Source organism: Python bivittatus, unplaced genomic scaffold, assembly GCF_059951505.1.
Source record: "Python bivittatus isolate LINGU-HERP-01145 unplaced genomic scaffold, Pbiv_v1 ctg000020_np1212, whole genome shotgun sequence".
Lineage (NCBI taxonomy): Eukaryota > Metazoa > Chordata > Lepidosauria > Squamata > Pythonidae > Python > Python bivittatus.
In genome coordinates, this window is record NW_028277030.1 from 117,229,085 (window position 1) to 117,254,391 (window position 25,307).

General features: G+C 37.3%; 1 protein-coding gene across 8 annotated transcripts in view; it reads right to left on the minus strand.

The window, feature by feature from the left end:
* The window catches only part of THADA (THADA armadillo repeat containing), a 158,326-nt gene that overhangs the window by 94,377 nt on the left and 38,642 nt on the right, over positions 1-25,307 (minus strand). For all 8 annotated transcript variants that reach the window (XR_015797371.1, XM_088147564.1, XM_088147556.1 and 5 more), the window contains 6 exons: positions 25,139-25,296; positions 20,957-21,066; positions 12,210-12,342; positions 10,436-10,549; positions 9,851-9,973; positions 2,078-2,169 (listed from right to left, as the gene is read on the minus strand). Coding sequence is in view for 7 of the 8 variants with exons in the window: in XM_088147564.1 (XP_088003690.1) it covers positions 2,078-2,169; positions 9,851-9,973; positions 10,436-10,549; positions 12,210-12,342; positions 20,957-21,066; positions 25,139-25,296 (730 nt within the window). In the remaining variant the exon portion in view is untranslated. The remainder of the gene's footprint in view (positions 1-2,077; positions 2,170-9,850; positions 9,974-10,435; positions 10,550-12,209; positions 12,343-20,956; positions 21,067-25,138; positions 25,297-25,307) is intronic.

A 25,307-nucleotide genomic window follows, 5' to 3' on the forward strand; every position in this document is an offset into this window, starting at 1 on the left:
CTGCCACTGCTGTGTCCAATCTTGTCCACTACCTCCTCTTCCCTCTGCCTACTTGCTGCTACCTCCTGTCTGCCACCTCCTGTTCCTACTCTCTGCCCACAGTTCCCTTGGCCTTCCCATCATCTTCCTCTCTGATTTGGTCTTCTTTTTCCTGGTTTGCTGGAGGCAGTAGCACAAGATAAGGCTGCAGAGGCTATTTATTTATTTTTACTGTAGCAGGAAATGGTCCAAACAGACAGTGAAGGTGCAAGTGGCAAAATATTTCCAGTTCAAGAACTACTTGGGACTTTTGCTGTATAGTTAAAAAAAAAAACCCTCTGTGCATTAAAACAATGCCTATCATCAGCCTCAATTGGCTAGCTGATGCTTTCTTAGAATAACTAGGGTATTATTTAGGCACCTTTCCAGATTAAAGGGCTCAATCCCTATGTCTTCTTGTCAACATACCACTGCCAGTGATTCTTAAAGTTAAGAATATAGATCTCACTTACACATACATATCAACATAAGGTGTTGGGGAGGATGTGCAGGGGTTTGTGAGTGGCTGGCACAGTGCTAGCGCAGAGGGGCTGGAGGAGGGTGCATGGGTAGGGGAGACTTAATCCAGCAACTTGCAACCTTCTCTGCTGGCTTCCCCATTGAGATTCTGGGGAAGCCGGCAGGGAAGGTCGCAAATGGCGATCACATGATCGCAGTGCACTGCAACTGGTCGTAAGTGTGAGCTGGTTGCCAAGCACCCAAATTGCAATCATGTGACCATGGGGGTGCTGGGACGGCCAGAACTCCGAGGATTGGTCATAACCACCATTCATTCAGCGCCATCATAACTCTGAATGGTCGCTGAACAAATGGTTGTAACTCGAGGATTACCTGTAAAAGGAAGTCAGAGCTGAATGGGATGGGAATAGGATGCTAAGAAGATAGATTTAAAAAAGTAATAGATTAAAAAAAAAGTTGGCCAAAAATATTTGGCTGCTGAATGAATGTAGACTGAATACAAAAGTTAGTAACTCATGTGGAATCAAAATGCAGGACATAAATGCAAAATGATCAAGGCTGTACTGCAGTGTTTATTAGACAGTACGTAATGGAGGGGGACTCCACCAAAGGTTAGTGGGAGACACTCCCCTATAGGCAAAATGGATTCCCTGATATTTATACAGTTCTACAAAAAGGGGAAGGGGAAAAGAATGCATACACATGCATATTCATATGATGATGCAGGCATACCTAAATAAGCAATACTTCTCAAGTTACTTTCTGCCCCTGTTCTTGTCTGCTATCTACAAGGACAGAACAACTGCTATCTATAAGGAAAGCAATAGTGTTAGAGAGGAAGAACCAAATTGGTTCAAGGTGCCAACTGCCAGGAAGAAGGCATCCTCCCTTATGTTGCTATGGGGATGTTTGTGATAAGGAGTTTACAATCAGCCTAGTTCACACCAAGCTTCAAGGATGCTGCACATTCCTTTATGTTTCAATTTTATTAAGGCAATCCCATTCATCTGAGGCCTCTAAAAACTTGCTTCTTTCACCCAAAGAGTCACCCAAAGATATATTTTCCTCACACTCATATGAAAAATTATGTTGGTTTGATCATATAAATAGAATATATGAATATCAAATTGCAAAACAAATATACAAATGATCAAAGAATGGATCCAGAGGTGGGGGAAGACCAAGAAAGTTGTGACTGGATGGAGCTGGTAAGATTCTCAGAAAGAGAGAAGTGAAAGTTTAAAATATAAAAGCTAATGTATGAGGTAGCATATGAATGTGAGAGAAGCAAGGATAGAATTGCAAAGATAGAAAAGTATGGGAGGTATATCTTTTTCTTATCTCTTAATTTTTTCATTTTACTATTTCTTACTATATCTGTTCTTTGTATAATTAAAGAGTATAAAAATGCAACGCACCTGAATGCATGTTAATTCCTGGGATCATTTTTTGAAAGAAATCCCCAAATCCTTTGGTAATATTATGTTTCATATATTAATTTATATGCACTCAAAGTTTCTAAGTCTATTCTTGGCTATTATATATTTTACAGAAATATTTCTTACTGAAATGAACATACCTGTTTTTTTTTGAGCTCTCATCCTTTCCTCTCTTAACTCCAAATATTCTTGTAATGAGGGTGCTAAACAGAAGCGTAGATGAATTTCTCACCTAGTATATTAAGGAACACAGCAAATATTAACAATGGGTATTCAATTTTTTTCTAATATATTGTTTAAACTTCATATACTACATTCTTGATAAGCAATACAATAAGGATTTCCTACTTTCTCCTACCCCTAAGAGCATATTCTGAGGGCCAAGTGTTTAAGAAAAAAAACAACATTTTTAAGAATTTCATCATCCACTTTCCTAGATGATGGGTGTCTAGTAACAGAGATGTTCACTCAAGTACAAATATCAGTTTTGGCACATAAAGTCACTGTCAACTCATTATAATACTGTATTCTGATACTGATTCTGATATTAGAATCTGAATTATTAAATATGCAACTCTCTCTCCATTTTTTATTACAACCAGCATGTGGGAGAAGTAATATCATGTTGAATATAGACTTACATTATAGTTCAAGATGCAATTTGCATCTCTCAAGAGGGGGAGGAGGAATATTTAACCTGGGCCAGCTGTCACGGTATACAGTGGGGCAAAAAAGTATTTAGTCAGCCACCAATTGTGCAAGTTCTCCCACTTAAAAAGATGAGAGAGGCCTGTAATTTTCATCATAGGAATACCTCAACTATGAGAGACAAAATGGGGGAAAAAATCCAGAAAATCGCATTGTCTGATTTTTAAAGAATTTATTTGCAAATCATGGTGGAAAATAAGTATTTGGTCACCTACAAACAAGCAAGATGTCTGGCTCTCACAGACCTGTAACTACTTCTTTAAGAGGCTCCTCTGTCCTCCACTCGTTACCTGTAGTAATGGCACCTGTTTGACCTTGTTATCAGTATAAAAGACACCTGTCCACAACCTCAAACAGTCACACTCCAAACTCCACTATGGCCAAGACCAAAGAGCTGTTGAAGGACACCAGAAACAAAATTGTAGACCTGCACCAGGCTGGGAAGACTGAATCTGCAATAGGCAAGCAGCTTGGTGTGAAGAAATCAACTGTGGGAGCAATAATTAGAAAATGGAAGACATACAAGACGACTGATAATCTCCCTTGATCTGGGGCTCCATGCAAGATCTCACCCTGTGGGGTCAAAATGATCACAAGAATGGTGAGCAAAAATCCCAGAACCACATGGGGAGACCTAGTGAATTACCTGCAGAGAGCTGGGACCAAAGTAACAAAGGCTACCATCAGTAACACACTATGCTGCCAGGGACTCAAATCCTGCAGTGCCAGACGTGTCCCCCTGCTTAAGCCAGTACATGTCTGGGCCCATCTGAAGTTTGCTAGAGAGCATTTGGATGATCCAGAAGAGGATTGGGAGAATGTCATATGGTCAGATGAAACCAAAGTAGAACCTTTTGGTCTAAACTCAACTCGTTGTGTTTGGAGGAGAATGCTGAGTTGCATCCAAAGAACACCATATCTACCGTGAAGCATGGGAGTGGAAACATCATGCTTGGGGCTGTTTTTCTGCAAAGGGACCAGGACGACCGATCCGTGTAAAGGAAAGAATGAAGGGGGCCATGTATCGTGAGATTTTGAGTGAACACCTCCTTCCTTCAGCAAGGGCATTGAAGATGAAACGTAGCTGGGTCTTTCAGCATGACAATGAGCCCAAACACACCACCTGGGCAATGAAGGAGTGGCTTCGTAAGAAGCATTTCAAGGTCCTGGAGTGGCCTAGCCAGTCTCCAGATCTCAACCCCATGGAAAACCTTTGGAGGGAGTTGAAAGTCCGTGTTGCCCAGCGACAGCCCCAAAACATCACAGCTCTAGAGGAGATCTGCATGGAGGAAAGGGCCAAAATACCAGCAACAGTGTGTGAAAACCTTGTGAAGACTTAAAACGTTTGACCTCTGTCATTGCCAACAAAGGATATATAACAAAGTATTGAGATGAACTTTTGATATTGACCAAATACTTATTTTCCACCATGATTTGCAAATAAATTCTTTAAAAATCAGACAATGTGATTTTCTGGATTTTTTCCCCCATTTTGTCTCTCATAGTTGAGGTATTCCTATGATGAAAATTACAGGCCTCTCTCATCTTTTTAAGTGGGAGAACTTGCACAATTGGTGACTGATTAAATACTTTTTTGCCCCACTGTATCCTATATTTCTCCTGCCTTCAGGTACTATTCTTTAATACCCAGAGTTATGGATCCCCAAAGTTATGGCCATTGCAGAACCCCCATGGTCACATGATCATGATCTGGGTGCTTGGCAACCTGTTCACACTTATGACCAGTTGCCAAGCATTCTGCAATCATGTGATCGCCATTTCCAACCTTCCCTGATGGCTTCCCACAAGCAAAATCAATGGGAAAGCTAGCAGGGGAGGTTGCAAGTCACTTGGGTAAGCCTCCCCTCCTGCCCTGGCCTTTCTTCACTCACACACACACCCTTCTTCCCCCTTCACACACACGCACTGTGCCCTCCTTCCCCTTCGCTCACTCACACCAGTGCCCTCTTTCCCTCCTTCACTTACTTGCATGTACTAGCACCCCCTTCCCCCTTCACTTGCTCGCATGCACCATGCCCCCTTCCAGCTGTGCTGTGACTCTGGGGCTTTGCAGGAGGAAGGAGAAAGCCTCAGAAACAGCCAGCAGCTTCTAACGTGAGCTGCACAGCGCACATCAGAATCAACCCTGGAGAGTCCTCGCGCAAGTGAAGTAGGGAAGAAGGGTGTGGTGCATGCGAGCAAAGGAGACAAGAGGGGCACAGTGCATGTGAGTGAGCAAAGGGTAAAGGAGGGCACTGGTGCAAACAAGTAAAGGAGGATGCAGTGCATGCATGCAATTGAGTAAAGGGGGAAGGAGGGCGCTGGTATGTGCAAGCAAGCGAAGGAGGGCATGGTGCATACAAGCAAAGGGAGAAGGAGGACCAAGAAGCCCGAGCTGCAGCGTGGCAAGCAACCCCAGAGCTGTGCAGTTCTGGGGCTGCTTGCTGCCCCACAAGGCAGGGTGCAGGGCGGCCAAAAGGGCAGAGATGGAGGGGAGATAGGCAGGTGGGGGAGTTGGAGGCAATTCCTTACCTGAGGCTCAAGGCTAGAAAGGACCAAGCCCAGGATGGCTTGGATTGGAGTGGGTCCTCAGCTAACAACCACTGGACTTTGCTTAACAATGGCAATGGGGAGTGCCAAGATTGCCATGGCTAAGTGATGTGTTCACGTGATGTCTTGCTTTATGACCGGATCACTTAGCGGCAGAAATGCCAGTCCCAATTGTAGTCATAAATTGAGGATTGTACCAGGTTTTAAAGGGATAAGCCTAACAATAAAAGTATAAGGGTTCTTCTCCTATGGCTCTCAGCCACCTGAAGACGTTTCCCATTTTCCCATTTCTTTAGTTACTACACTGGATTTTGTAATATTTGGAGTATGAAGCTTTACCAGAAAAGTCAGTATTTTATACAGAAACAAGAACTACCATCAGTTACATTTCATACCATGTTTTATATTACAGTTTATATGTTCTAATTTTATTAGTATTTTATAGTACATTTAGATACATCTCTCTCAGGTTGCTTATTACAACTTATTATGAATAACAGAGATTAATCTTTGTAAAAGACAATGTAGGTTTTCACATCAAAGTACATATGTAGCCCAGAATCACAAGCTTCTCTTTGCCTGTAGTTAAAAGATCAAAGTTTTGGGACTATCAAAAGGGGAAATCTGTCTCTGATACCGTGGAATGGTCTTCTGGCCTCTAATGTGTCATGAAGGTCTCAGATAAAGTAATGTGTAAAGGTTCTTTTAAATCCTGTGGAAGTTTTTTTTAAATCCCAAAGAAAATGGGAAAAATACACCAATTCAGTTGAATGCTCAGCTGATAACTAGGGAAAATGTCAAGCCACTGATTAATCAAAGGAGCTTGGAAGAAAAAAATGTGGATTTTTTTCCATTTAAGCTAAAATAGCAGATTCAAAGCAGTACAATTTGGTTATGATTTCATTTCATTTTTACTCAAATAATATTCCATTGATTAAGAACTTCCTATAATAAAGATCTTTTAACAATACTGCAAAAATTTGTTTGGGGCAACGACAAAAGAAATCATATAGACCTATTAGATCCTTTTTTTTTTCTTAATCCGCACTCAATCGTGACCGATCCTGCGGCGACTGCCTGGACAAGTCCCTGCAGTTTTCAAGGCAAGGTGTTTCAGAAGTGGTTTGCCATTGCCTCCTTCCTAGAGCAGAGCCCAGCTGGCGAGTGCAGGAGGCGGGGTTTCCATTGCTTCACGCCTTTTTCGGGCGTGCCCAGCTTCCACGTTACCGGCAACTGGTCCCGTCTCCCGTGCAAGCGCTGCCAGCATTTTTCCTCCCACTGGGGTGAGAGTACCCATTTATCTACTCACGTAAGTTCGAGCTGCTGGGTTGGCAGGAGCTGGGGAGGAAGCAGGAGCTCACTCTGCTGCGTGGAGCTGGGCTCGAACCGCTGAAGTGTCGACCAGTTCTGGCCGGCAACTTTCAGTGTCATTAAGCCACTGCACCACCGTGTATTGTATAATAAGCTGATTTTTGAGCTGGATATCCAAACTAGTTCACTATTTACTACTGGCCAAACTGTTAAGTATACAGCACAAAATAAAACAAAACTATGTGTTGCATTAATTTACTTTGGTTCTGCATTTGATAGGAATAAACTTTGGATTAAACTAGCCAATTCCACTATTGATCAGCAATATTTGATTTGGATAAAATTCTAATATACCTGCAAAATTTTCATGAAATGGTTTTCCATCTGACAATATCCCAGTTGCTCGTAGTGTCAAACGCAGCTGTGTCCTTATACCAATACTATTTAACTTACTGTAAATTGTTTTAGATCTGAGAAGAAACCCATAGTTTGTAGTTCAAGTATGTGAAAGAAGCCTTAATTGTTTGTCTTCTTTTATTTTATAATGTGATTGTTTTATCTCTTAGTCAGATTGGCATAGGTAGATTATAACTGGCCTTTAATAATTATTGTCAAGGAAAGTAACTAAATATGAAAAAGCGAATGTGACAAAGCTTTTCATCAAAACCAAATATAAGTGGATAACTGACTCATTCATTAAACAAATGCCCACATATTGTTATCTACGTGCATTATTTTCCTCATCTGGCAGTTGGTTTGCTCATTATAAAGCTTTGAAGGTAAATTATGTCTTTCATAAAGGAGGCTATTAAATGCAATCAATCCTTCATTAATTGAAGCAAGATTGGTTCTCTATTTCTGTATAGCACTAAAAGCTGGGGTATGCATGCCTCATGTACTCCCTTCAAAATAAATAGTTCAAAACAATTCTTATATACTGCTTACTTCTCTTCATTCCAAAACAGACATACTTCTAGTCAAATCAAGTTTCTCCATTAGAATGTTTAATTTTGGTCTCAGGTTAAGATCACCTTGAGATAACAGACTGTCTGAATTGTCTTCTGGAACATATGAAGGACAGGTCTAAGAACAGTGCAACATGGTTTCAGGGTTTGGGCCATCAGAGTTTGGTTTTTTATTAGCCTTTTTTTCACTTTAAATCATTTTACAGGAAAAAAAAACTATATAAAATCAAGGTATATGATACAGGCATCCAACATGGCCTATAGTATCTAATAAAAAGATTGCTATATGGCAAAGCTGTAATAAAAACAATTTTGAACGTGAAAATTATTTGAAAGGTATTTCTCCCTTTACAGTGTGAGGGGAAAAAGAGCAATAAATAAAATAAATAAAATTACAGAGCAATAAATAAAATTGCTATGTGGACTAAAGTTTTCAGTCACGGACAGGAAGCCGGAAAATAGAGTGCTGATAGAAGGAGTGTGACAGGAGCAATGGAACAGGGAAGTGTGGTAAAATTAGCACCAAGGACGTTACGATTCAGTTGCAAATCCTGGGAGTCATGTTTGTGGTTTGCGGTTTTTGAGGATAAAAAGGATTGCAACGAGGGGGTCGGGGCTACTCCACCAAGCTGTCTTACCTGACCACTTGCTCATGCTGGTCCTCATTGCAATGTGAATCTAAGTAAGTACCTTGTATGCTATTGGTTGAATTTTACTAGCTTATTGAACTAACATTTAATAACACTTTTAGAACTTTGAAGTGACTTATGTTCTGGTGTGTCTGTCTCCCGTGTTTAACGAGGTTTTTCCCCTGACAACAGGAATTTCTTGATATGATTAAGAAGGCAGCAAGTGTTTTCAGTTGTACTTGATGTACAAGACGGTTGTTTGTAATCTTTGTCAGTGCCCTTGCGGTTAAGGGCACTGCAGAAGATATTCCGCATTACTTGTTATTTTGTAAAACTTGTTCAGCAGTTCATATAAAATATTTAGTCTCAATCCTCCTGAAAAAGAGGACTGAGCTGATTCCAGAAATTCTGCTTCCTCTTTGCTCTAATAGTAAGAAAATCCTTACAGCTGTGGAAAGACTTCCTTGGGCAGATGCTCAAAGCAGTGGCATCTTCTGGCTAGTGCCTATAACTGAATATATTTTATAGATTTGCTTAGTCTCTGATTCTTTTGCCAAATTTCTTATTTGACCAGTGATCTGTTTTTTTCTGACCATCTATGCACATAAACCTCTTAACTGCAGTTTCAGTTTTATGTATTAGTATGATTTATCGATAAAGTACATTTACGACATCTTAATAACTCCCCAAAATATCTTGGCATACTGATCCATTATATTTCTATCAATTTTTAATATATATGTTAATATTAGGTGTCTGCTGCTTTCAATAGCCTGCAGTGCATAATAGTCCCATATGAAATAGATTGTAGATTAAAGATTGTGAATAAAAGTTTAAATATATAAACAATATGACCTTATTTAGATCATAGGTGAAGAACAACTGGCTGCGTAGTCTCCCTATGCATACTTGCAGGATCTCACTGGAAGCTATCCTGCACTTTCAAGAGAACAGCATTCCAGTCTAGTAAGGAAGAGACTGAGTCCCTTCCTCCGTGGCCAGACTGTTTTTTTTCCTATGTTCAAAGGTATAGCCCCTTTCAGAATTGACAGAGGAAAAAAAAGTAATCTGCTCATGGGAAAGATGGTACATTTCTTCTTGAATTGTCAAATCATTTGCATTCTTTGCCATGCATAGAGAAGTAGGCAGCTCCTTTCTCTATGCACAGAGAGCTATGTACATGAATAGTGTACATTTCTGTGAATGTACAGAATATGTGACACAGAGAGATGCTCATGGTCTGCATGCAACTTAACATGATTCTGAAATGCCAGTGAAACTAGTAAAAAAAATACTCCCTTATTTTAGACCAAGAGACTACTACTGGCTAAAATTGTTTTAATTGGCTAAGCAGTAGTTGAAGATAACAAATGTTTAAAACTAATTGGATTTTAATTTCAACAAACCAATCAGAAGCTGCATTCTGTGTCGTAAGATAATGGAGCTCCATTTTTTTCAGTCAGATAAATATTTAGCCTTCCGTACAAAAAGCTAAATAAAAATAAAATCAAAAGTTAGTGAATATAAGAGCCAATTTCAATTTCAGCGGTATTATATGCTGTTTGATAGCATTTTTCCAATGCTAGCGTGTTAGCTATATACTCAGCACACCTTCCATCTAATTTATAAAAATAATTTATTAAAAAATTAACCAGACATTATAATATTATAGAAAACCATAATCCATGGTCCGGCCACCATTAACACAAGACTTTCCAGTTAATATACTAAAAGTAAAGGATCAACTTACTGCCCAGGCAGAAGAAGTAAAACCTAATATTGCTGCTCGCATTCCATCTGCCACATAAGGAATTATGTTTTCACCTAAGCGGGTATCCTTGAATAAAGCTCTCAAGATATTTAATGCATGAACCTGGGGGGGAAAGTTAATATAAGTTATTTTAGTTTTGGAAATGTATCACAAAATTCTGTATGTCAACTTTATTACAAAAAAATATGAATGGGCTGCAAGTCCTAATTAGTAGCCCCCTGTATCTCATGATCATTCCACAGGAGGACTCATAACTTAAGGCCCTTGAGATTTAGATATGGCCCCCAGAGTCTCTCCTCAATTTAATCACAATTGGATAGAAGATGAGAAATTTTAAGTATAGAAGGAGGAATCATATCAAATTTAAATTCTGCTTCCCCCACCCTCCTTTAATTTTGCTCTGCTCTCACTTTCTCCTTATATTCTAAGGATACAGCCAAAAATAGAAAAACAGTTAACAAAAGTGTGGATCCCATAAAATCTACAGAAACTAAATCCTAAATTAATAATGATACTTCCATAGACTTTCTACTCTGAATTAGCAGAGACAGAGAGATGTATTACCTGAGAAATTGTGCTTGATGGCATATCTGAAGGTAAAGCCAAGCTTATCAAACCTTTCATGGTCATTTTTAGTAGGCCTGCTTTACCTTTCTTTGGTTCTGAAGCTAGCAAAGCCTGAAATTAAAAAATAAAATAAAATGATATACACTTCTCACTTTTATTACACTTAAACATAACAACTTAGAATAACAAGCATAAGCTTCAAGTCTCAAGAAGTAGAAAAGGAATGTTTAAACATTTCATTCAAGCAAAATGCAGAATTGTGATTTACATTTCAGTGGGCATTCATTCATACACATGCAAAATTCTCACACGGTATTTTTTTGGAAACTGAAGTAATTAGTTAAAAAATCAAAAAGTTCTTTAAACTGATTGTGTTTAGGACAAAGGAAGTAAAAAATTGTAAGAGCTATTGAAAAAAGGTATCACCAGCTCTATAAATGCTCATGTTGCTTGCAGCGATGGATAAGAAAATACAGCAAGTAGAGATCATTGTTCAACATTTGGGCCATAAAAGTGGCATCAAAATAGTAATTGACTCAAATACTAAATGGAAAACCAGTATTTAGAAGAAGCAGACAAAGACACTATGAGAAAAGCTGCAACTTAGTGTTTGTGTGCACATGCATTTTACATTTCAGTATCTTTAAGTCACTGTTTTGTATCTTGTCCCATCTCAGAGAACAAGTTTCCAAAATCCATGGAGAAAATAAAGTGATTAATAACCTAAAAGCAATTCTCCAACAGAATTTTGAATTTCCTCTATCTTCAGTGTTATGATTGTCTCTAAAACAGGCATGGAGCATATAACACAGGAAATGTAATACTGATACTTAAAACACTAAATGAATCTTCCGTTTATTCTCCTCCTGCATACACTCTGCCAAAAGTACTTCAGAAGGTCCGTAAACCCTCTGGAGAAGGTTTGGGGGGATACCCCCTTTTTGGAGACTAGTATATTTGTATGCATATACTATATGTGTTGGATTTGACTGAAGTGCGAGGGTTGAATATTAAAAGTATCTTCTCATCACGATCAAGCCTCCTTTCTAGATTTTTTGTTCTTTTATTTTGAACTGTTAGCACACATTTTGTGTTTCATTTAACTTGCATTTTATTTTTTATTCTCCATCTAGATTACTTTGGTCTATAACTACAATTATTAGAATTAATTATAACTTTGTGTTCTCTGAAGAACATTTTATTTGTGCTTCAAAGCTCTTTAATTGAAAGTGAATGGTGTATATGTAGTTATCAAGATGTACACTAGCTATTGTTTAAAAGATTCCCAGTAGAAATGTATTAGGAAATGGTCTTGAATTCAAGTAATTCTCCTAAATCATATTTGTTAACAATATGTAGGACTTCAGAGCAAGTATTTCGACAAAAGGTGCCCATATTGTGGGCAGGATATTGTATTTCATCTAAAATATTACTAGTAACAACTCAAAAAGGCTCGTTGATCCAGTTAAGCTTCACAGGTGTCTCCAAAGTACTGATACCACTAGAATAATCCTATCATCAGAAGATGTCAGTCCATTGCTTTGCACTGATTTATGCTCTGTATTTTCAAAAATCAAATTTACTGGATTGCATAGTTGCATATTTGGAATTGGTTTCTTGGTTTGTATCTGGATTTAAAATAAAGTAGGTAGGTAAACCAAAAAACAACCATCCCAAACCAGCAACCTCTTAGTATTTAACTAACAAATTCACAGTGCACTTCTCAAACAATCCAACCCAGAAACTGTAATCATATCAAGATCAATGGTACCTGTATATAGAATGGAATTCCAGCACTGCGTCTAGTGACACACAGTTTAGATGAAGGATCACTTGATTTAATTTCTTCCAGGACAGTGCATAACCATTGCTGTGGCAACTTGTGTATATCTTCATTATTACACCTATTAAGAGTAGGAAAACATGAAATGCTAGAATTCAAAACTGCAGAAATGTGCTACAAAATGCTTAATATTTTTCTTATGGTACTTTTGATGTAAAAGGCCTGAAATTTTGGAAGAATTTGGTGAATGAAGGAAAGGCATTAGGTTATAACTTTTCAAAGAGATAGAAATCCAATATACCTCACAAGAATTCCTCTGGAAGCTCCATCATTGCCCAACATGATGTTTCTTATCTTTACAGATCTGCATTATTAAGGAATATCAGGTAACATCCATTTTGTCCTCACAGCTGCTATTCTCTTACAACGCATATTTTTCTTTAATAGCTAATTTGTAAAATGTGAAAATTTGGGCAGTGTATTTTGGAATGGCCAATTCTCATCCTTTCCTGATACAAGACAAGACAGCATTTGATCCTCTGTGTTTAAGGTAAGGTGTTCTTAAACAAACAAAGGCGAGTCACTTGAATTATACTGTAACTATGACATCTTGCCCCTGATTAACAAATTGCCTTCTAATATGCAGCAACACATAATCACAATGTAAATATGGCTTCATTCTGTAAAGTTTAACTGCCCCTATGTTTTTTTCAAATGGAAATCTTTCCACTGACCACCTCCGGATCTCTCCTTTATAATTTGTCATTTATTTATTTATTTACTTACAGAACATATATGGCTACCTATCTCATATAATGATCTTAGGCAGCTCACAACAATCAATAAAAACAGAGATAAAAACAAAACCACCATTTGTCCCAGGCACCAGACCAAACAGCCTCCCAGCTCAACCTCCATGCTAGCCCAATGTCTGGGGGAAGATCCAAGTTTTCATGGTCATCATAAGTTTTCCTGTGTGCTTCCCGTTTAGTATTTGGAGAGTCAGTTTTATGTAGCAGTTAAGAAGCCGGCCTAGAAACCATAAGAGTGAGTTCTAGTCCTCCCTTAGGCATGAAAGCCAGCTGGGTGACTTTCGGCCAGTCACTCTCTCTCAGTCCAATCCACCTCACAAGGTTGCTGTTATGGGGAAAATAAGAGGCAGGAGTATTAGGTATGTTTGCCACTTTGAATATTTAAAAAGTGGGATAAAATTATTATATTATTATTTGCCATATTAAATAGAGATCCTGCTAAATAGTGCTGGCCATTGTTCTGTACCTCCCAAAGATTACAGTAAAGTGTCCACTGTGTCCATATTTATGGAGTTCTGCCCTCTCTTTTATAATGGATGGAAAGTTTCAGCACTTGCATTTGCATCTTGCAAAAACAGTACTGCATCTTGCAATCTTGTTGGGTAAAGATTTGCTGTAGTTTAGGAAAAGGAATTTTGATGTTGAGGAATTCTATGATCTTTTCTCTTTGAAGTATTTCTCAACAGATTAGAATTAGTGAACCATTCCACTTTCTTATAATCAGCTTTTCTCTTCTATCTCAAACTTTCCTCTGGAAAGGATGTGCTTCTATGTACCTTATAATTTTATCAATAAAATCTCTTTTTCTAGAATAACCTAGCTCCAATTCTGTTGCTCTCTCCTGAGTACAGTACTGATAAAAGCATCCTGCTACATATATCAGTGTTCCTAAGATCACTAATATCATGGTCCTTTTCGGTGAAACATTTTTCTTTCCAAGAATTCTCTACCTGATTGTCAGCCTTTCAAAGTGGACCAGGTCAGGAAACAGACAGCACAAGTATTACAGGAATGCTACGCTATTGTTCTATAGCAATGTTTCTTTGTAAGTTGTGTGGACTTCAACTCCCAGAATTCTCTAGCCAGCACGCTGGCTGGGGAATTCTGGGAGTTGAAGTCCACACATCTTAAAGTTGCCAATGTTGAGAAAGATTGTTCTATGGTATAATAATGGAATCTTGAAAGATAGCCAGAATGTTCCTCTCCCCCATTTTATATTAAGCAGAATCAAGGCAGGGTTTCTTTTTTTTTTTCTTTTTCTTATTTAATTATATATCAATACTCAGAAAAACATCGTGTCAACTAGTTCCCTTTTCAGGTACATAAATCATTCACCCTGTTTTAACAATTATAATAATAATAATATAATATATAATAATTAAAATATTATTATAATATATAATAATTATATATAATTATAATATTATTATAATATATAATAATGATAATATGTGAGAGTATTGCTCCTAACATTGATTTATCTCACATCGTAACAGTTCATCTTTTACTTACAATTTTTAAAGTGTCAAAGTAGTTCTTCGTATAAATCATTGATCAATTCATAACAATAATAATAAGATTAATATAGTCTAGTGATGCTTCTATAATTAATAATCCTACCAGCTCATCTATCAATATAGATTGTTTACCATCTTTTAACCACAATAATAATCTAGATATGTGAAAGATGCAAAGGAATGGGGTTTCTATAAGGAGCTAACATCACTTGATCAAACTTTATTGGCTACAGAAGAAAAACTGATTAAGAAGCTATATGGCTATTTGTTAAACATTAAAATGGAAGATGAACAAGTGAAGAAACAATGATTATCTGGGCTAAAAAGTTTGGCTATAATATTGATTTAGATAAATGGCAAAACCTTTGAGAGAGAAACCATAAATTAACGATGGCCACGGCATATAAAGGGAACCTATATAAAATGTTTTACAGATGGCACTTGCCACCAGCAAGACTGGCAAAGATGTTCAAGGACATGTCTGCCAAGTGCTGCAAATGTAAGCAAATACCAGGTACTTATTATCATATGTGGTGGACATGTACCAAAGCAAAAAAGTTTTGGACACATATACAGATTTGGTTAGAAAAAATGACAGAGCAACATATAGACTTAAAACCAGAGACATTTTTACTGGGCGTAATCCCGGAAAATTATGACAAAGCAACTGTATATTTAATACTGCACATATTGACAGCAGCAAGAATTGTATTCGCGCAATATTGGAAAAACGAAGACACCCCTACAGACGAAAGTGTTACTCAGAAAATATTGGACTGTGCGGAGATGGACAGATTGACTTTAAAAATAAAAGATAAAGATGATACAGAATATTATTTGATATGGGATAGATTTTATCAATGGCTTGATAAAAAAGGTGGAAGTTAGAAGATGACTATTATACATGAGTAATACATGAACTATCCTGACAGAATCAAGGCAGGGTTTGAGTTTCTTTCTCATGCTTTCTCCATTCCCTGGACTGAGTTGACTCTTATTTTGGCTTAACTGTTTCTGCGTACCTTCTTCAAGGTTATCTATGCTTTTCTCTACACTGATGGGCTGTAGCCTGTCCCCCTGAAAAATGGACTGTGGCAATAAATAAATTTTCTACAGAAAGTGGTATTATAGTTTTATTACTGCCCTTTTCTAAGTTCCCCAAAACAGCCTGTTTTACGCATTTTTTTGCCTTTCACCAACTTACTAAGGAGTACCTGAATCAACATCCCTCTTGAAATACTAGAAAAACAGAAATATAATTTATATTTGTGCATGGGACTTATACCTCACTCCTCCCCCTACCATGGAAAGCATTCAAGGCAACTAAACAGAAAAAATAGTAATAATTAAAACCCAATTATTTAAAAGAGCTTAAAATAGTGCCCCAACTTCAGCCATAACTTCTTTACATGTCAAAATTCTGCCAAAATAAAATTCAAATTCCTGGAAGCAGCCATGGAAAAAGTCCTGTTGATAATTGCAGGCCCACTAAAAGAGCATTTACTGTAGATTCAAGTCAGCAAAATGAAGAGGGAGAAGACAAAAAATGAACTACGCTTTCTATGTTTCAATCTAGATTTTAACCCTAACCTATTATCTTGTCAGCTGTTTCTTAAAATAAGTATGGGGAACCCAAGTCTGTCCAGTTATTGCTAAACTGTAAAACTCATAAGCAGTTAGTACCTGCCATAATGGCTAGGATTAACAGGAGAAGGAAACCGATGCCATCTCAAGAACCAAACAAAGGTTCTTCACACTAATAGCTTTCCACTAAGAAGTGTTTTTTCTTGCCTTTTTGCCTTGTCTTCATACTGGTACCGAGAATAAAATTCATGAAAACTGAACTTTTCCGGATGGCCTTTGGAGAGCAATTATTGACACCATAATTAACAGTTATGGTTTATTATTTAATTTGCTTTGCATACTACTGTTGTGGGAGGTGCTCTGGGGTTTACCATGAATGTTTTAATTTTTACTGTATGTTTTCTGTCCTTGTACACTGCTAGGAATCTTGAAGGGGGAAGGGAAGGGAAGGGAAGGGAAGGGAAGGGAAGGGAAGGGAAGGGAAGGGAAGGGAAGGGAAGGGAAGGGAAGGGAAGGGAAGGGAAGGGAAGGGAAAAAATCTATCCCTTTAACACACCAGGGGAAGAAAGGGAAAAAACTATTCCCCCTGAAACGAAGAAAAGCATTTTAACCTGCTTTTTCTTTCTTTCTCTCTGCTTCCCTCAGCACTTGCAAAAAAACCTCAGTGTACATCCTCACATTAAATATCAGCTAATGCAGTGAATTTCTAAAATTGTGCTAATCCTTTCCTTACATACTTTTTGGCATCAGTCTCATAAGACAAAAATAAGTTTGCATGCATGGTACAGGTCTTTTCTGGCAAACAGAAATCTTACAATTGCAAATTAACAGTAAACAATTTCCAAATTATATCTCAAATTAATTCCAACATATGAAAGTATGATTAATATATTTCAAACAATATTTGAAAGGTGATAAGGCCAGCTTGGCTAGCTTATTTTAAAAATAAACAGAAACCTTTTTTCTGTAACACTCATGATATGTAAATAAGTATCTTAACATATTGTAACCGCATGCATTCTAACATTTCTCCTATGGTTACAAACGACTTTTGGTTCTGCACCAATGCGCAGAGCAAGTTGTACAAAAGTGGAGGAGGTTGTTATAATGCTATTAACATGATTCAACCACTTCTAGGTTAGTTTTAGACTGATATCCATCTTACCCTCGACTTCCTGAATTTTCTGAGGGATTTCCCAGATGACAAAGCTAGAAATTTCGTTGAGAAGCTCTTCACTATGAAACAGTGAAATGAAATAGGCCACTGACATAACTGCCCCTGTGCAACCTTTTAATTGCTGAAGACCCCAGAAGGCCTAATACTTTTCAGAAGTTTTATAGACAATGAAGCAGAAAATAACTGAAGTGAAAATTGTAGAAAGTTCATCAAGGAGACAATCACATATAGGCGACAGCACATTACCACTACTACCACATAGCAAAAAAAGCGCCAAAAACATTCTTCTCTGCCCCCATTGTACCATTAAATAGCTGTCTAGCACCGTTATCTCGTGCTCTTTGGTGACCAAAGCCTAATATTCTTTAGGTTATTAGCTTTATTACAGAGTTCTTATAAATAATTAATATGCAACTTGCAAATACACTATCATTATTAAAAAAAAAAAAATTCTAAAGCATGTTCTACCACTCAAAATGGGTTCCCTGTTTCAGATAAAAAATTTATGCCACAAGGAATCCAGATAGTTCTTAAAGTTTCTTACTAGACCTCATGGTCAGTGAACATTTTCTCCCTGTATTATTTCTATTATATACAAAATTATATTTCACCATTATATTATTTTTCCATTAAACCCCATGAGAACACAAACACAGAGTTATACAGCAAGAAATCATGAAGAAACCTTGAATATCATAACCTCAAATGGCTCTTGCAAAATAGCCAAGACTGTACAAGATTTTGATCTGTACCACTACATCTTCTAAATTTACTAAGAGAAAATGGCAGTATTTCCTTAAGGTAGCTTTCAGTGTAGAAAACAAATTTTATTTGTAATTTCTTTTGGACATACAACAGAAGTATTGATTCAGCAACTGACAGTTCACATAAGATAGATGACAGACAATCACATAGAAACTCAGTCCACTCATCTTCCATTGCTTTAGCTAAAAAAACTATTACCAATATCTGCCAAACTTTTAATCTAGTGAAGGGCATTATTTTGATACACAATTTTATATTCTATATATACACAATTTTATATTTTATATATATATATATATATATATATATATGCTTCACATAATGTATAACCATACCTGTAACAGTGCACTCTATTTTATTTCTAAAGGGTTAACTTGCTTTTGTTTTGTAAAGAGCACTGGTTTCTTCCCCCCTTATCTCTTTGCTGAATGCCCGATTGTCTTCGAATAAGCAATTAGCCGAGTACAAGCTATTTGTTGTACCAAGCTTTTTGCAACAGTTGTAAGGCCCTGCATTCTAGAGAGAGATAAGAAAAATCTTGTATGCCATTCCCTTGGTAACCAGAAGAAAAAGTTACATTTAAGTTTACCTTCCTAAGAACCACCTTTCACTTGCTCAGACCGTCCCAAAAATCCCTTGTATGGGTATGAGGGGATGTACTATCTGATTACAGATTTAAATGTCTATAAAGCCTCTGATGTTTGTTTTGTGAGGTGTGGTTCCATCAACATCTCTTGTTAATGTGTTGATTGGGGTCACCCAGCTGTGTCTTGATCAAAATACATCTGCTATTCATCAGAAGTCTCATCTCAAGTCTTCTTATTGGCATTTTATTGAAACTTGGGAAATAAAAGTGCCATACACTAGAAAGATACATGAAAAATCTCTCCTAGATTTTAAATGAATTAGAGCTATGTGACACCAACATTCCCTCTGGTAATATTCCTGCTGAGTTTTCCTCCATATCTTGAGACTTTTCATTTCACCTGTTTCTTCAAAAAAACTGCAGGAATGGCAACTAGAATTCTCAAAGAATATAACATGAAAGAAAATATACCCAAGCTACCATAGAGATGAAAAAAAAAAAGTTGTTGCACTTATATTTGAACAAACATTTTTAACTCCTGCTAAGACTAGCAGAAATACTGAAATGAAACCTGATAGACCCCTAACATTATAACATGGTACTGTTTTGATAATGCCAGAAGTAATTTAATCTTGTTCAGTCATCCACTAACTTGCACATTTTTGGGCAAGCAAAATTTTGGTTGTCCTGAAGTAATAAAAACATTGACTTTGAAAACAGAGAAGACTACTCCCTTTAATTTGGCAAGAGCACAATCCTCTGGACTGGCTGAAAAATTATTTCCATGGGAAACAAGTTTCCCTAAAAATCTAAAAGGAAAAACAGAGCTTTAAAAATAATGCTGCTAGTCACAGATCCAAGCATGACTTTACCCAACTTAAGAGTCCAAGCCTATATCAGATTTAATGACCAACTCATTTATTGTCATTAATCTGCAAAACCTCACTTTAAAACATAGTTAGCTGATGTGTAAATTATTGTGGTTCCAATTTAGCAAATACTCATGGTGGTTTCTCAGACTATTTTAACTGGCAAGAGGAAAACTCAGTCGCCTACATACTCAAAATACTTTCTCTGATCATTTTCAATGAATACAATAAATGTTCCACGCAATCTGCATCCTTCCACTCCACCCAAGTATAGTGTGCTAAAAATAATTTAGGAGACTCCTTGTTTCAACTTAAACTTTGCTATATAAACATTTGTTGCACATGTTGAAATAAAATGGCACATTATCCATGATTATCCAAAAAAACATCAAATTCTATTCTACACCATGATCTCCTTCTGCAACACCTCACTAATGTATTTAAATTTATATACTTTAATGCCATCTCCCACTTAGAAAGCTAATAGAGTGAATCTTGTACAAAGTGGAGTACAAAGACATGAATGCCTCCTTTCTAACTGCATCTTGAACGAAGAAAGAATCATATCTCCAGCTCCACTTTCTGAAAGAGCAAATTTATAATACAGGAGTCCTTGATCATTAGCTGTCCCAGATTGCTAGCTTGCAGTGATGACAAGGACATTGGCACAATTATGTCTTGTGAACCATCTGTGGCTATTCATGAGCCAGCTAGTTCTGCCAGTAGTTATATATGTCATAGTTACACTATTCTTAGGTGAGCTTACCTTAGAAGATTCAACTGGTATAAAATGTAGTATTAAGCTATTAAACTTAATTCATAATGGAGTTAAAATCTGTCCCTTACAGACATATTTTGGCTTTCAGCATATGCTGAAAGTACTGTAAGACCACTTGCTTTTGGCTTCAATTACAATTTATTCTTTTGCTTATGATGAGTTGAACACCATGCAGTTCTAAATGGCTCTGAGTGACTTGCAACAACAAAAACATTAAAATAAAATCAGAGTATTTGAAACAACATTTCCTAACGGCACCATCCAGTTGGGGAAGCTCAATCCTTATTGTTCTCAAATTATTTCCTGAAGAACTATGTCTTCAAAGTCTTTGGAAGCCAAACAATGAGGGGGCAGTCTAGATACCAGGGGACAACCTGTCCCATGGGAGAACAGCCATCACCGAGAAGGCTTGACTGATCCATAGGTAACATTTCCCTTGGAGAAGATATTCTTAACAAGTATACATAAGGTGGTGGGGGAGTATGGGGACCTTGGTTAAAGAAGAGATTATTTGGTGCATGTAAAATGCAGTAATTTTTTTTTTGCTCAATATTTCTGCAAAAGAGAGCAATAAATCCTGATAAGCAATGGCTACTTGCAGATAATTATTAAAAATAAAGGAGTTTATAACAGATAGAACAATTTACCTTGAGAATACTTCAGTAAGCTTTACAAAGCCAGCATAAGCTAGCTCAAATGCTCCTCTATGCCTTGACTTTAGGAGATGATTCTTGAAATATTCCCCAATATCCTTTACCTAGCAGGGGGAAAAAAACCCAAGAAAAATGTATACTTTGTACAGAGAAACACTTTTGACAAAAAAACCGTGAATGCAGGTGAATGATAAAGTTCAAATACAGAATCATCTAGAAACGACAAAGTAAAAAAAATATCTTCAACCTACTCAGATTTTAGAAGCTTGTGTGAGAAACGAAAAGAACATAGTTCATGGAGGAAATTTAGAGCTACAGCTGACAAACAAATACCTGCATGATCTCTATGGCTAAAACGTGCCACTTCAGACAGGTGTGAGATCAAATGTACAACACTTCTCCACATCAAAACAACAAAATAAAACATTCCTTCACAAATGAACAGGCAATGAAAAAGGTTCTTGCCTCCAATCCTGCTTAAACAGGCTTATTTTATAGACATAGAGACTATTCTGCAGATAGTAGTCTTTAAATTTTTATTGCCTTTCTTCAGTGTGAAGCAGCTCAGCTAAGAAACAGATACATAATGGATAAATTTGTATACCTCTGGTTTTAGTAATGTTGTTTCCATTCATTTTTAACAGATCACCATTACAATTACCCTCCCCCCCCCCGTCATCTTGAATGTTTTTAGTATTTATGTACAGGATTTTTTGTTTAGATTTGACTTTTAATGGATTATTTATTTAACTATTTATGGGAGGATTTTTCATTGTTGATGGGGTTTCTGATTTTGTGAGCCGCCCAGAGTCACCCGTTGGGGGGAGATGGGCAGCATACAAATTTAATAATAAATAAATAAATAAATAAATAAATAAATAAATAAATAAAGTTTTAAGAGAAGTTGGATTATAAATATTTTTAATTTTAAAAAACCTAACAATTGCACTAGTATTGCTATGAATGTTTAAATGGATATTGTAATGGGATGATTTAGTAATGGACCAGGTCCTTAAGTCATTACACAAGTCCACTGAAAGCTTTTCCTTTCAGTGTCTTTTAGTACTCTTGCTTCCATCAGCAGCAACATGTTATCCTGATCCCACACTGCATAAGTGCAACATAAGTAGAGCCTCATATAAACAATATTTGGGTATGTGTTGCTTCAGAATCAGTTTTTGATTTCTGGCGACTGCCTGGACAAGTCCATACAGTTTTCTTGGCAAGGTTTTTCAGAAGTGGTTTGCCATTGCCTGCTTCCTAGGGCTGAGAGAGAGTGATTGACCTAAGGTCACCCAGCTGGCTTTGTGCTTAAGGTGGGACTAGAACTCTCAGTCTCCCAGCTTCTAGCCTGATGCCTTAACCACTACACCAGGGGTCGGGAACCTTTTTGTCTGAGAGAGCCATGAACGCCACATATTTTAAAATGTAATTCCATGAGAGCCATACAATATGTTTAAAACTAAATACAAGTAAATGTGTGCATTTTATGTAAGACCAACACTTTTAAAGTACAATAAGTCTCTGAATTCTTTTTAATAGGGCAGAGGTAATGAAGGCAGGATAGCCAATTGCGGGTGTAGCTGGTGGGATGGACCCTTACAGGCCGTCAAGGAGGTTAGGCTCAAGCCGGGGACTCGATTTTCGGCCACTGGTGGAAAGTGGCACCGTGTCTGAAATATGTCTCGTACCTCATTGGGGCCACAAACAGGGGGCCAGCCCAAGATGAGGACTCGCCCAACAGAGCAGGGGCAGCGGAAGCAGGATGCAAAGGATGCATTCGCGTGGGCCGCTGACGGGAGCTAGGCCGAAGCCAGGGTCTCGATTTGCGGCTGCCTGTGGAGGACGATGCGGCTCCAGGCCCGTTCAGCCGCGGATGCTGCGGGGCAAGGTAGGGTGAGTCCCAAGGATGCCAGATGCGGATGCGATGCGGAGGAGGCGTGGCCTGCGCTCGGCGGATAGAAGACGTGTTCTAAGCCTTACCCCGTTATTTTTTTTTATTAAAGATTTGGCAGCGAGCCAGATGCAGCCATCGAATGAGCCACATCTGGCTCGCGAGCCATAGGTTCCCGACCCCTGCACTACACCAAACTGGCTTTCTCTAATAGGGGAAGCCTTATTCAAATAAATGTAGTTTATTTCAGAATATTACTTTGATTATCATTCCATTAACAGGTTGGTTCCCTTTAGAGAACATTGTTACAAAACTCACAGTCTCCTGGTTTCTAGCTGGTGCATAAACCACTACACCAAACTGGCTCTAAACAATATTTACAGCATGTAAATTAAGCTGATTACATATCTACCTTCATGTACATACTTAAGTTTGAGTATGAGCCACAATTCCAAAATATAAAGCTCCTGTACAGATCATATAATATGGTACTGGATAGAAAACAAAGTATAATGTGGTATACATTCAGGCAAGATGTGAAGAGTTGGGAAGAAGGCAGCCCAGGATATTAATGTGCACACTGAAAAGTTCACAACAGACTAAGCTGTACTTCATGAACCAATACTATATACACAAACATTGTAACCCTATACAGAATTTCAAATCCTTGAACATTCAAATTATCAAATTTTAATCTCCCCTGATTTCCGACAACTCATGCAAATGAGCTATGCTATGCTTTTCTATGACAGAAGAACTTGCACATTCAGTTGTCTTGTGGAAGTGAACTCAGGAACAGAGTCCTGTGGATTTAAATAAGATCCATGTAACTGTACATTCAGAACATGTAACTGAATGGGCAAAAAATTCAACATTGTTAAGACTGTTTTATTTATAGTTATTCAGATTTGTTATCTTCAAACAGTCATTAAGGTTATAGCATGAAAAAGAGTTAAGAAAGGGTAAGCAAGAGATTTCTAAAAAAATGCTATTGACCAAACAGCCAATATTTATAGCTACGTTTTCAGGCAAAACGCATGGCATTGGCTTTAAAAGGTGAACATAACTCTTTAAAACCAATTCCTGTTTGACTTGGAACAGAAAAGGAGCTTAATGGTATATTGGTGGTCATTTCTCTGCACCTCCAAAGCTTTGCAAGACTGCACACACAGCTGTCAGCCAGCTGAAAACATCTGTTTGAGACAATGTGTAAATAAACATACTAGAATTATTTCCAAAATTCTATATTCAGCACATCAATAGTGCTTCAGTCTAAAATGGTATCATAATTTTGAAGAACTAGAGTTTTATTCTTGAACTCTCATCATAAACTTCCCCCACAAAAAAGAAAAAACTATATCACGTATATCAGTCTCCAAGGCTGGAAACTGGCTTGGTTAAAACCATATGGGAAAGGGAAAAGGTCATCAATTAAAAACAGAAATCTAATAAATCCAAAATATTTCCAAATGAAATACTTGTGGTAAGTTAATTCCTTGTAAACACTGCAGTCCATTCTCTTGAACAGTCCCAGATGGTGTGCTTGCCTTTGTGGGCTTAAAAAATGGGGGAGGGGAGAGATTTAAAAACAGTTCTGAATAAGCATAATTCTGTCATCTAGCCTACAAAGAATATGATATCCTCAATCAATCAATGTGTTTGTTGTCCAAAATTACAGACCATAAAAGTTTTACTAAAATGGCAATTTCATCAAATCTCACCTTGCTGTTTGCCAAATGGAAAACATAAATGTGGAAGTCCGTAAGTGAATCCTAAAGATTTAATGTACATACACATATGTACTTTCCATTAAATAGAAGATTCCTAAGCCCACATGGCTGGAATACAGAAGAAAGCACTGTAAATAAAATTCTTCCAAGACAATCCCTTATCTGGTAATAAAGTAAAATATACTGAAGTAGAAATTTCAGAAATAATTTGCACTGCTATACTATTGTTTAATTCAACACCATTCTCCTAATGTAAGTATTCATGAACTTCCCTAGAACATCTCCTAAATAAGTTCTTTGAACTAATTATGAAACCCAAATTACGAAAAAGGCAACAATTAAATGGAATCCAATTCTAAAGTAAGCACACTGCTGTTAATATCTTCCAAAAACCCTTCTTCCTATCTGTCTTTCATCAAGACATTATTATTATTTAGAACACACCACACAGGGAACTAGAAAACTGTGACAGAATAAATGATTCCAATAATTTGTCCAGTAAACACTGAAATTCTCTGGATGAACAAACCATAACATCTTAGATAGCCCTACCTGTTCCACTGTTATCAAAGCATCTGAACAACTAGGAAGTATCTGTAAAGGCAGCAGTTGGCACAACTTCCCTAAAAGTAATGAAATCTCCTTCATGCTTCGCCAGCAACATACCAACACCATTTGAGCTGTGACATCACTTGTATGTTGTTCTTTACCTTAAAGAAAT